The 12,040-nt window shown below is 39.1% G+C and overlaps 2 protein-coding genes across 8 annotated transcripts in view; one reads left to right on the forward strand and one right to left on the reverse strand.

Moving 5' to 3' along the window:
* The window catches only part of LOC118366394 (FGFR1 oncogene partner 2 homolog), a 112,468-nt gene that overhangs the window by 17,368 nt on the left and 83,060 nt on the right, over nucleotides 1–12,040 (forward strand). The window lies entirely within an intron of this gene.
* LOC118366390 (protein mono-ADP-ribosyltransferase PARP12-like) lies at nucleotides 1,262–10,851 on the reverse strand. Of its 7 annotated transcripts, none has more exons than XM_052492461.1 (10): nucleotides 9,532–10,849; nucleotides 9,192–9,242; nucleotides 8,941–9,067; nucleotides 8,689–8,854; nucleotides 8,475–8,571; nucleotides 8,306–8,399; nucleotides 2,997–3,069; nucleotides 2,648–2,778; nucleotides 2,150–2,211; nucleotides 1,262–1,786 (listed from the first exon to the last, which is right to left on the reverse strand). In XM_052492461.1, exons 1-10 carry the CDS (start codon nucleotides 9,719–9,721, stop codon nucleotides 1,323–1,325), a joined length of 1,455 nt encoding a protein of 484 aa, XP_052348421.1. In that variant the 5' UTR covers nucleotides 9,722–10,849; the 3' UTR covers nucleotides 1,262–1,322. The 7 variants fall into 7 exon arrangements, 5 of the variants coding, with proteins under 5 accessions (XP_052348421.1, XP_035604913.1, XP_035604914.1 ...); XM_035749020.2 differs by having other exon boundaries at nucleotides 2,150–2,295; nucleotides 9,532–10,848; XM_035749023.2 differs by having other exon boundaries at nucleotides 1,558–1,706; nucleotides 2,150–2,295; nucleotides 9,532–10,851.

Raw genomic sequence — 12,040 nt, forward strand, 5'->3', positions numbered from 1 at the left:
ATCTGTTCTTAGGACCACTTTAAGTGGTACACTCCACAAAGCTGGGCTTTACGGAAGTGTGGCCAGAAAAAAAGCCATTGTTTAAAGAAAAAATAAGCAAACCCATTTGGCGTTCGCCAAAAGGCATGTGGGAGACTCCCCAAGCATATTGAAGAAGGAAGGTACTCTGGTCAGATGAGACTAAAATTGAGCTTTTTGGCCATCAAGGAAAACGCCATGTCTGGTGCAAACCCCACACCTCACATCCCCACATTAAAGCATGGTGGTGACAGCATCTTGCAGTGGGGATGTTTTTCCATCGACAGGGCCTGGGAAACTGGTCAAAATTGAAGGAATGATGGATGGCGCTAAATACAGGGAAATTCTTGAGGGAAACCTGTTTCAGTCTTCCAGAGATTTGAGACTGGGACAGAGGTTCACCTTCCAGCAGGGTAATAACCCTAAGCATACTGCTAAAGCAACACTCGAGTGGTTTAAGGGGAAACACTTAAATGTCTTGGAACGGCCTAGTCAAAGCCCAGACCTCAATCCAATCTGCTAGGACAGCAGAGTCCTTGCCCATCTTCTAAAAACATTTGAAACCCTACCTCTTCAAACAGTATCTTGAATAATCCTCCTCCTCACATCGATCCCCAAACAACAAAAAAAGTAATAATAATAATAATAAATGACAGAAAATGCTAAGTGACTTAAATGTAAATTCATATTTGACTAAAACATTCTGTAACATTACGATCACATGTTTCTCTCTATTATACTTGGGAACAGATTTCTTCAATTAAAATCACTTGGAAATGATTCCCTGTTGTTTTTAGTCTATTTCCAACTTTATAAAGTGTTATTATTTGAACATAACACCTTCAAGTCTGGAAACCAAAGAGAAATGCATTGCTCCACAATAAAGACCAATTTTCAAAACTCAGATTAAGCCTAATCATAGACGAAAAAGCATTTTCAACGGAAAGTCTCCTTTGAACATGCTTTTTACTTTTTAGCCAGAAAACAAGATGTTTACCAACTAGTTTTGATCCTCTCACCATTTTGAGAAATAACTGGTCAGTCATGGAACAGCAAGTGGACTTAATGTTATGTATACACAGTGTAAATTAAAAAAAATACATAGCAATAGGGGTGTTAGTTAGTTGACTTTTTTATTGAACTTGATAATTGATATATTACAAATGGAGAACACAAATTGTTACAAATGACAATAACTACATTTTCAAATGAAGACAATCAGTTTGACGGCAGATGACCCCCCTCCCACTGTATTCACTAAGGCCTGGTCAATCATCACAGCAGCGAACACAAATGTATAATGGCTAACGGAAAGTCCTTATCAAGCACTGAACACAACAATTAAATGCAGGTTCATCTGAATCAGAGGGATTTGGCTGGGGAGCAGGGTTTGGTGGAGGAGCAGGGCCAGGCTGGGGAGCAGGGTTTGGTGGAGGAGCAGGGCCAGGCTGGGGAGCAGGGTTTAGTGGAGGAGCAGGGCCAGGCTGGGGAGCAGGGTTTGGCTGAGTGTTACCATCACTGTACTGTATGAGGTACTCGGGGTAAACCTGATGCGTTTCAAAAACTACAAACACTCTGGGGTTTTGAATGTTGTCCACACAGCTGTCATAGAAGCTGGATCCTCCGGTTTCTTTAGGAGGTGGTTTCTCATATCTGGAGTTTCCCACAGTGTAGTCTCCCACCAGCACCTGACAAACAAACATGGACCTCAATCCTGACTGGCTGGTGTACATGTGTGAGTACTGAGCATCCCTAGCAAAGTAACTTCCTGAAAATAAGATATATTAGACAACGTTTAGCCCAGTGTTTAAAAAAAAAAATATATATATATATATAGCTTTTGTCCACACTGACAGTAAGGAAAAATAAAATTACAACATGTATTAAACCAGTTGTGTTCAGAGACATTTCATTATGTAAGAATGTGTGACTTCACTTTTAGAGAAAACATTTTAAATTATATTATTTGTCCCATAATGATATTCAATACACACAGACATAGACAAGCAAATTGCCAATACAACAGTTATTAAGTCTCTCTGGATAAAAGTGTCTGCTAAATTACTAAAATATAAATGTAAAATTAATTTGGATTTATTGAAACATTGCTTACATAGTACTGGCATCCTACCTTTTCCATAGGAAGTTCCATTCTTTCCACATATTCTCCAGTCAAAGTTGTCTCTGCAAATACTGTCAACGTATTTGGAGTCAGTACCATGGAAAAGCTGCTTCTCATTGATGCTTGTCAAGGAAGATTTCATTTGATCTCTTTGTCTAAAAAGGAATATTTGTGAATCAACCTATATTATTGTGCCATTATTTACATTTAATTAGACGAACAAATGTGTCTTTAAAATGGTAAATGCAGAATCACTGTACAGTTGTATAAATCAAGGCTAACATAAAATAACTCATTAGAAGCTGCATCGTGTTGAAAATCACTTCATTAACTGTGTTATTTCTATTTTGAATTGAGATCAGTTTCAGTAAATATCATCCACATGTTTTCATAATACCAAAATGTTAGTATGATTATCAAAATATGCACTTAAACTGTCAGACGTCCACGGTAAGAAGAAAAAACAGATTTGTATTTTGAGTGAACTATTTTTTTAAAGAAACATACAGCATGTAGAACTTCCATAGGGCTGGGTTTTGTACTCTCTCAATGGTGTGTATTTGAAACCCCACCACAGTTTTCTCAAAAAGGGCCTTGATATCTTCGTGTTCACCTGTTGAGCTTGACAACATAACTCTCTGTGAAGAAAAACCCTTCGTAAGCTCATTCATACACAATAATACATGCTTTTCGAAGACACCGTGTGGTACTGCATGCTATACAATTTGTTCAGAACAATTTGATGCTGGTTTGTATTCAAACAAGTTAATCTGATAGTTTAATGTAACATCCCATCCACAGTGAACATTAACACAATGCATGTATGTTTTATGCTTTTTGGATGTTTTTTCAATACCTCAAAGCCAATCCCAGGCAATCGAGACTGGTCCCAGTAAGGTGGCACAATCGAAGTGTTGGTATTGGATGTGCTTAAGGAAGAAGTTAGGGGATATAGAGGGGTAATTTACACCTTGCATTATCCTTATACGAACAGCTGTGATAGGATTACATTCCGAACAAGGGCCTCACATTTACTTGCAATTACACCTGGGGAGCTATTTTCGGCTGGTGGTAATGAGGCGCAAGTGTCAAACACACGTTAGATTTGACATGACAAAATTGCAATCTATCTCACTGGCACTTTCTAGCCCTTATGCCAGGTTCTGCGATTTACCTGTCTAACATCAACGGGCTTTCGCTGAATTTCAGTGAGGGCAACTACGGATATTTAAGACTGGTCTTAGTGGTAAAGCAATTGGTTATGGCATTGATTTTGCCAATGGAGGCTGACAAAGTAGTCTTATGTAGCCTTATGTGCATCATCAAAATATCACAGTAGCCAAATAGTCAGACATTCCCCTTTTTATTTATATTCAACACTATTTTTGTCCAGGTTCTGTGAAACGTTTGGACTCATTAAGTGTGATGCCCCTGAAAGGTATCAGTAGCCATGTTTCCATTAAATTATACAGTGACTATTTTTTGTACATTTAGAAAGTAATTTTTACATTTTACAGTAGGCTTATACCGACTGTACAACACATTAGGAATACCTTCCTAATATTGAGTTTGCACCCTCTTTTGCCCTCAGAACAGCCTAAATTCGTTGCGGCATGGACTCCACAGAAATGCTGACCCATGTTGACTCCATTGCTGCTCACATGTGTGTCAAATTAGCTGGATGTCATTTTTGTGGTGGACCATTCTTGGTTCACACCGGAAACTGTTGAGTGTGAAAAACTCAGTAGGGTTGCAGTTCTTGATACACTCAAACCGGTGTGCCTGGCACCGACTACCATGTTATTAAAACAGAGCCCCTGGTATTAAAATGTGTGCACATCGACCGGATTGTTTCTGCATACAAGCCACTAGGGGCAACGTGAGTGCCTATGTTGTGGATGGGTTAAGGAGAGGAATGAACTGGGAGGATTGGGGGTTCAACCCCAATGATCGGCACTCATTTAGTAATTTTACTTTTTCTGTTTTAACACCATGCCAAACCTTAACCCTTAACTACTCAAGAATTAATGCCTAAATATAGTTTTTTCTCTTCCCTTTTGTGCAGCTAAAATAAATCAAAATGTGCCGTAATTAAAGCAGAAACATGCCATAATCTACAGACCGTACCACAGACGGCCCCACACTCCTTAATTAAAGCAGAAACATGCCATAATCTACATACCGTACCACAGACGGCCCCACACTCCGTAATTAAAGCAGAAACATGCCATAATCTACAGACCGTACCACAGACGGCCCCACACTCCTTAATTAAAGCAGAAACATGCCATAATCTACATACCGTACCACAGACGGCCCCACACTCCGTAATTAAAGCAGAAACATGCCATAATCTACAGACCGTACCACAGACGGCCCCACACTCCGTAATTAAAGCAGAAACATGCCATAATCTACTGACCGTACCACAGACGGCGCCACACTCCGTAATTAAAGCAGAAACATCCCATAATCTACATACCGTACCACAGACGGCCCCACACTCCGTAATTAAAGCAGAAACATGCCATAATCTACATACCGTACCACAGACGGCCCCACACTCCGTAATTAAAGCAGAAACATTCCATAATCTACAGACGGCCCCACACTCCGTAATTAAAGCAGAAACATGCCATAATCTACATACCGTACCACAGACGGCCCCACACTCCGTAATTAAAGCAGAAACATCCCATAATCTACATACCGTACCACAGACGGCCCCACACTCCGTAATTAAAGCAGAAACATGCCATAATCTACATACCGTACCACAGACGGCCCCACACTCCGTAATTAAAGCAGAAACATGCCATAATCTACATACCGTACCACAGACGGCCCCACACTCCGTAATTAAAGCAGAAACATGCCATAATCTACAGACCGTACCACAGACGGCCCCACACTCCGTAATTAAAGCAGAAACATGCCATAATCTACAGACCGTACCACAGACGGCCCCACACTCCGTAATTAAAGCAGAAACATGCCATAATCTACACACCGTACCACAGACGGCCCCACACTCCGTAATTAAAGCAGAAGCATCCCATAATCTACATACCGTACCACAGACGGCCCCACACTCCGTAATTAAATCAGAAACATCCCATAATCTACATACCGTACCACAGACGGCCCCACACTCCGTAATTAAAGCAGAAACATCCCATAATCTACAGACCGTACCACAGACGGCCCCACACTCCGTAATTAAAGCAGAAACATCCCATAATCTACATACCGTACCACAGACGGCCCCACACTCCGTAATTAAAGCAGAAACATCCCATAATCTACATACCGTACCACAGACGGCCCCACACTCCGTAATTAAAGCGTAATTAAAATGGGCAGCCATAATTCTGTTGCTGCAGTTACGGCAAGGGATGGTGTTTCATTTGGAGCTCGAGTTGCATTTTTACTGAAGGTTTGTATAAAAATGAAGTGTACATTACATGTCATTGGAGTGCACTTTCCTTTTTTCACGTTAATGGTTTTCCCTTTTCCATTGACCTTATTTATGCCTGTCGTGTTTCTAATACATTGATATATTGTCACTCAATTAATCAAGGAAATGTTATGATCCAAAAACATATCATGGGAAAACATCATTCTTTTCACAATTTTTCTAAAAGTTAGGCATCAACCAATTGACGCTTATGTCAATTGGTCATGCTCCCAGTCGGCTTTGTGGTGCAAATGGGAAAATAAAATTGTTACAGAGTTGATGCTTATGTCAATATACGTGCAGTCAATGGGAAAAGATGAGCGTAGATTAATTGACGCTTCAACACTGTGACACGTATCTTTACCCATTTGACTGGAATGTCTTTAACCACCCCCTTTATTAGAATGGATTAACCACGGATCATTATCTAGGCTATATTACAGGCAGCATATCATTTTTGATGATGTCATCATCATCACTATCACATGCCTGTCTCTCGCTCCCCTTTAGACTTTCCCCATCAATTCATTTGATACATTGTGTCTTTGTCACGGATCCCCTGGTACTGCTGCTCATTCTGTGTGCCAGTTCCGGAGGTCTACGTCACCAGTCTCTAGGCGTCACTGAACTGTCTCATTATGCACGCCTGGTTCCCTGTCCCCTGATTAGTAATTGTATATATGTGCCCTCTGTTCACCATTGTCTTGGTCGGTTATTGTTCCCATGTCTGTTGGTCTTGTGAGTACCTGTGCTTTGTTGTCTCGGCTTTTGTGCTGCGTGTATTGAGTACTCATTATTACGGGTCTCGTCCAGTGTATTGTTGTGCACTTGTTATTACAGGTCTGGTCCCGTGTATTGTGTATATATGGGTCTCACGTTGTATTTTTGGGTGGAGTATTATGACACCTTGTTCCGATGGTATAAACAGGGCTAAAGGTACACTACCGTTCAAAAGTTTGGGGTCACTTAGAAATGTCCTCGTTTTCCATGACAACATACATGAAATGAGTTGCAAAATGAATATGAAATAGTTAAGACGTTGACAAGGTTATAAATAATGATTTTTAATTGAAAAAAGAATTGTGTCCTTCAAACTTTGCTTTCGTCAAATCATTTGCAGCAATTACAGCCTTGCAGACCTTTGCCATTCTAGTTATCAATTTGTTGAGCTAATCTGAAGAGATTTCACCCACAAATTGGATCGGCTTGATGGGCACTTCTTACGTACCATACGGTCAAGCTGCTCCCACAACAGCTCAATAGGGTTGAGATCTGGTGACTGTGCTTGCCACTCTATTATATATATATATACCAGCTAACTGCTTCTTCCCTAAATAGTTATTGCATAATTTGGAGTTCTGCTTTGGGTCATTGTCCTGTTGCTGGAGGAAATTGGCTCCAATTAAGCTCCGTCCACAGGGTGGCATGGCATTGCAAAATGGAGTGATAGTCTTCCTTCTTCAAGATCCCTTTTATCCTGTACAAATCTCCACTTTGCCACCACCAAAGCACCCCCAGACCATCACATTGCCAACACCATGCTTGACAGTTGGCATCAAGCACTCCTCCAGCATCTCACGAATGTTCTTCTTTGTGATCCGAACACCTCAAACTTAGATTTGTCTGTCCAGTGTCTGTTCTTTTGCCCATCTTAATATTTTATTTTTATTGGCCAGTCTGAGATATGGCTTTTTCTTTGCAACTCTGCCTAGAAGGCCGGCAACCCGGAGTCACCTCTTCACTTTTGACGTTGAGACTGGTGTTTTGCGTGTACTATTTCATGAGGCGTCTGTTTGTCAAACTAGACACTTTAATGTACTTGTCCTCTGGCTCAGTTGTGCACCGAGGCCTCCCACTCCTCTTTCTATTCTGTCTAGGGCCAGTTTGCGCTGTTCTGTGAAGGGAGTAGTACACAGCGTTGTACCAGATCTTCAGTTTCTTGGCAATTTCTCACATTGAATAGCCTTCATTTCTCAGAACAAGAATAGACGGACGAGTTTCAGAAGAAAGATCTTTGTTTCTGGCCATTTTGAGCCTGTAATCGAACCCACAAATGCTGATGCTACAGATACTCAACTAGTCTAAAGAAGGCCAGTTGTAATGCTTCATTAATCAGAACAACAGTTTTCAGCTGTGCTAACATAATTGCAAAAGGGTTTTCTAATCATCAATTAGCCTTTTAAAATTATAAACTTTGATTAGCTAACACAATGTGCCATTGGAACACAGGAGTGATGGTTGCTGATAATGGGCCTCTGTACGCTTATATAGATATTCCATCAAATAAAATCTGCCGTTTCCAGCTACAGCAGTCATTTACAACATTAACAATGTCTACACTGTATTTCTGATTATTTTTATTTTTTTTATTTTTTTTAAAAGGGCATTTCTAAGTGACCCCAAACGTTTGAACGGAAGTGTAGCTATTACAAATTTGGAGACATAAACTTCCCAGACCATATATTCCCCCAGTAACGGGAGGTCAAGTGTCACCTTGGTCTCTCCTGTCTGTGACCTAACATTTCCTTACTGTTTGTCCCTCTTCATATCCTCCCGATCTACTACATCTCTACCACTAATGTACTACTATACAAAAAAATGTATATAGGCTTATATATTTTTTTTAAAAGCATAATTGCTTCATTAAATGATCTTGCCTAGATTATTTGAATGTGGTATTAATTACATTAGCTGTATTTCACTCTTACCAAATTGCTCTCTGAACATCTATGGCAGAGTTGAAGATAGGCCGTCTTCTGACCCATCTTAGGGTGTGTGAGCTCTTGTTACTCTGGATCATGTCTAAAAAAGAATATCTTTCTCAGTTCAGAAAGTAAAGCAGGTAGATACTAAAGCAGGTAGATAATATCAGCCTACCTTCCAAATTGACTTCATAGGTGTGTCGTCCAGCAGTGAACTCAAACACTGAGCCAAGAGAGGGATCACTGTACACTCTCTCTAGGTCCTCCATAGTCTTAGTACACACACACACACACACACACACACACACACACACACACACTTTAGGGATACTTTTTTTCTTCTTTTCTTTGTGCCATATTAGAGGATGAAATTAGGTATCACTACATACTGATGACCAAAATGCATTCCAGCATTCATCCTCTTCTTCCCAGTACCAAGCCCACTTGGTAGCAAGGACAGCTTCTGGTTGGTCCAGGGAGGAAACCGTAGCAAGTCGCCGAACTTTGCTGTGACCGCGGATCATGAGGATAAAATTCACCGGTGGTATTCCATGGCTAGGGCATAAAAAACACCTTTTAATTCATTTTAAACATTTTGTAATTGTCTCTCAGTTAAAAATATATGTTTTGGGCATACATACCTCTCTGTCTTTGCTGGGTCACAGTAGTCTCTCTCAATGCCCTCATTATCTGGGATAAGTGACCAGCCACATCCATTCTCCACCTCCCATTGATATGGCATAGTAGAATGGATGCCCATACATTTATCTTAAATATAAATCAATATCATTGCAATAAACCCATAACGATTAAGTCAGGGAAATTAGAACACCAATGTGTTTGTCAAAGAACAAATATTCCCACTGATAATACCTCCATTGTTATACTGTACCTCCTTTAAAGCAACATCCAAAAATGTAGTCATGACAAATTTCATTTTTTTCTGGAAAAAAGATTTCACATTTCAATTTCTGATTAGTTTGCAAAATAAGCTTGAAAGTTATTTTTTGAACACATGATGCCAAAATTCAGCAATACAGTTAAATAAACAAGACATGACATTCTAGACTCTCATTATTGTGAGTTTATCTCTGTTCTGGACATTAATCTCAAAATACATGTTTTTATTTACCATTAATACAAATGATTCAGGATTCTGTAATTATGTGTCAATTTATTAGCTCGGGGAAAGTTAAATAATATGTAGATAAAGTTGGGCACATTTGCTGCACCTTTCATGATTTTATGAAATTGGGAGGTCTGTAGGAAAGTCTCAGCAAGTCCCATGGATTCATTGATAGGCCCAACGATCTCAATCTCTCTTTTATCCGCATCCTCACATATACGAACAAAACGTACAGACATACTGTGTGCAGAGATACAATAAGAAGAAGAACAACTACAAAAATGACAACAGGTCATTCAGTCAGTTTACAGGGGTCGGTATAGGTTTAGGGTATAACAGTAAACATATCAGAGGTCTAGCAATTATTATTATATACCTAATATAATATTAATAAAATAATAATGTAATACATTTATATTGATGTATTTAAAATCATGTCATATTTTATTTATGCTTAATATCAGTTACTTATGAGATCTGTGTACAGGTGTTTGCTTCAGCTGCATAATGATCATCCTTTGAGAGGGCATTTGAAGTTGGATCCATTGTACTTTTACTCAAATGTACATCAAATCTACGAAACAAATCTTGACTATATATAAAAGTAAAAGTAAGCCAAAGCCTTGGAGAAACTGCATCTGAGCCATTAGGAGCCTAAAAACACGAAGAAGTGAGAATGCTTACCTTGTAAGATACAGCCTCAAGTGTGCTCTGAGATTGTCACGCAGATAAATGCTGTTTATAGGCTATCATACAAGGAAATGGCAAATGGCTTACTGTAAATTACTATGATAAGCCAAATCATGCTTTGCCCTTTGATGGTAGTAAATAAAAAAATACCTGACTCAGCCCTCTGACCTCTGACTTTATGGTTGGTTATATGCCGCGTCCACGCAGTAGTCAGAACTAGGAAACTCTGACATTTCCAACTTGCTACAACTACTGTTTGTAGTTATGCACAACACGTTCAACGAATCAGCATGTCAGAAATGTCAGAGTTCGGAATAGCGTGTGAAAGTGCCAATAGTCGGACGGCTCTGCTGGGAGATCGTGGAAATTGTTTCCCATTAGTACCGATGCAGAGAGTTGACTGTCGGAATGCTTCCCATCCCAAACAGTTTGTGCACATTATGACATGTTTTAAATGTTTTTGCTCGTTTTGGTCTTCGGTGTGGGTTTTTACTGCTGTTTGTGCACAAGGCATTTTTTCTTGAGGCAAATTGAGGCTGACTTTACACAGTTATTGTTCTATTTAGTTATTAATACTTATTTCCAAAAAAGGTCTTAGGAACGTTTATATGTAAAACATTTTGTTATTCAATTATTTTATGATCAGTTTTCATATGTACTTAAAATAGTAGGTACCCTTTTATTTAAATTATTATTTGTTTTATTTCTCAAAATAGTTCCTGATGACACTAAAGAGGGTTTTTAGTCTCTCTTACTACAAGAACCCTTAGTTTGGTCTTGAACATAATTTCCAGTTGAGTTGAATTTCAAAGGTTATGGAATAAGCTATTTTCACTTTAAATTGACTTAAATGGTGCAGATCTCGGTTCCTTATCGTTTACGTTCACTGCTCCTACGTCTTTGACTCATCCTACTACAGTTTATACTTTTATATCATCTTTGTTGTTTTGTCTTTGTCGATATTATCTCTTAATGCTAAGGGGTTACGAAACAGTGTGAAGCGCAAGGCCTTATTTTTATTTGCTAAACATTTTCGAACAGATTTTTGCTTTTTTCAAGAGTCTCACTCAATTTCTGCTGATGCCAACTTCTGGAGGTCACAGTGGGCAACGATATTTGGCTTTCCCATGGATCTGAACGCTCTGCTGGTGTCACTACAATGAAAAATACCTTTGGTGGTAATATTCTACACTCGGAATGTGACCCCTTTGGTCACTTTATTTGTCTTGTGATCAGTTATAATGACATTACACTCATTACTGTATACTTCTACGGGTACAACACCAAACATGAGAATGATGAGTTGCTTGAATCTATAGAGAAACATATACTTCATTGGTTATCTAAATTTCCCAATTTGTTATTATTGATAGGAGGGGACTTTAACATTACAATAGATAATTCATCTGATAGATGGCCCCCATGTAGGCCAACCAATCAGAATGTGGGTTTAATACTTTTTATGGAAAAGTTTGATCTTACTGATATATGGAGAGAGAGGTTTCCGGCCGAAAGATCATTCACTTGGAGTAACAAAACAGGTTCCAGACAATCCAGAATAGATTTTTGGCTTATATCCAAATGTATTGATTTGTGTTACTACAAATATTTGTACTTCTCCCCTCACAGACCATAAGGCTATTTACATTGATATAAAAATATTTACCCCTGATACGAACCTTGGTAGAGCATCCTACTGGAAGCTAAATAGCTCATTATTAAATAATGATATAGTTACATTTGAGGTTAAAGATCTGCTCTCACACTTTTGGGAAAGGGCTTGTGAAGAAAAATATTATTGCAAGAACTGGGAGCTCTTTAAATTTGAGGTGTCCAAATATCTTAGAAAATATGGTAGTACTCTTGCTAAGACCAGAAGAGCTGAGGAGGAAAAGGTGATCATTAAGATAACTTCCCTTTCTCAG

This window comes from Oncorhynchus keta, chromosome 33 (assembly GCF_023373465.1).
Source record: "Oncorhynchus keta strain PuntledgeMale-10-30-2019 chromosome 33, Oket_V2, whole genome shotgun sequence".
NCBI lineage: Eukaryota > Metazoa > Chordata > Actinopteri > Salmoniformes > Salmonidae > Oncorhynchus > Oncorhynchus keta.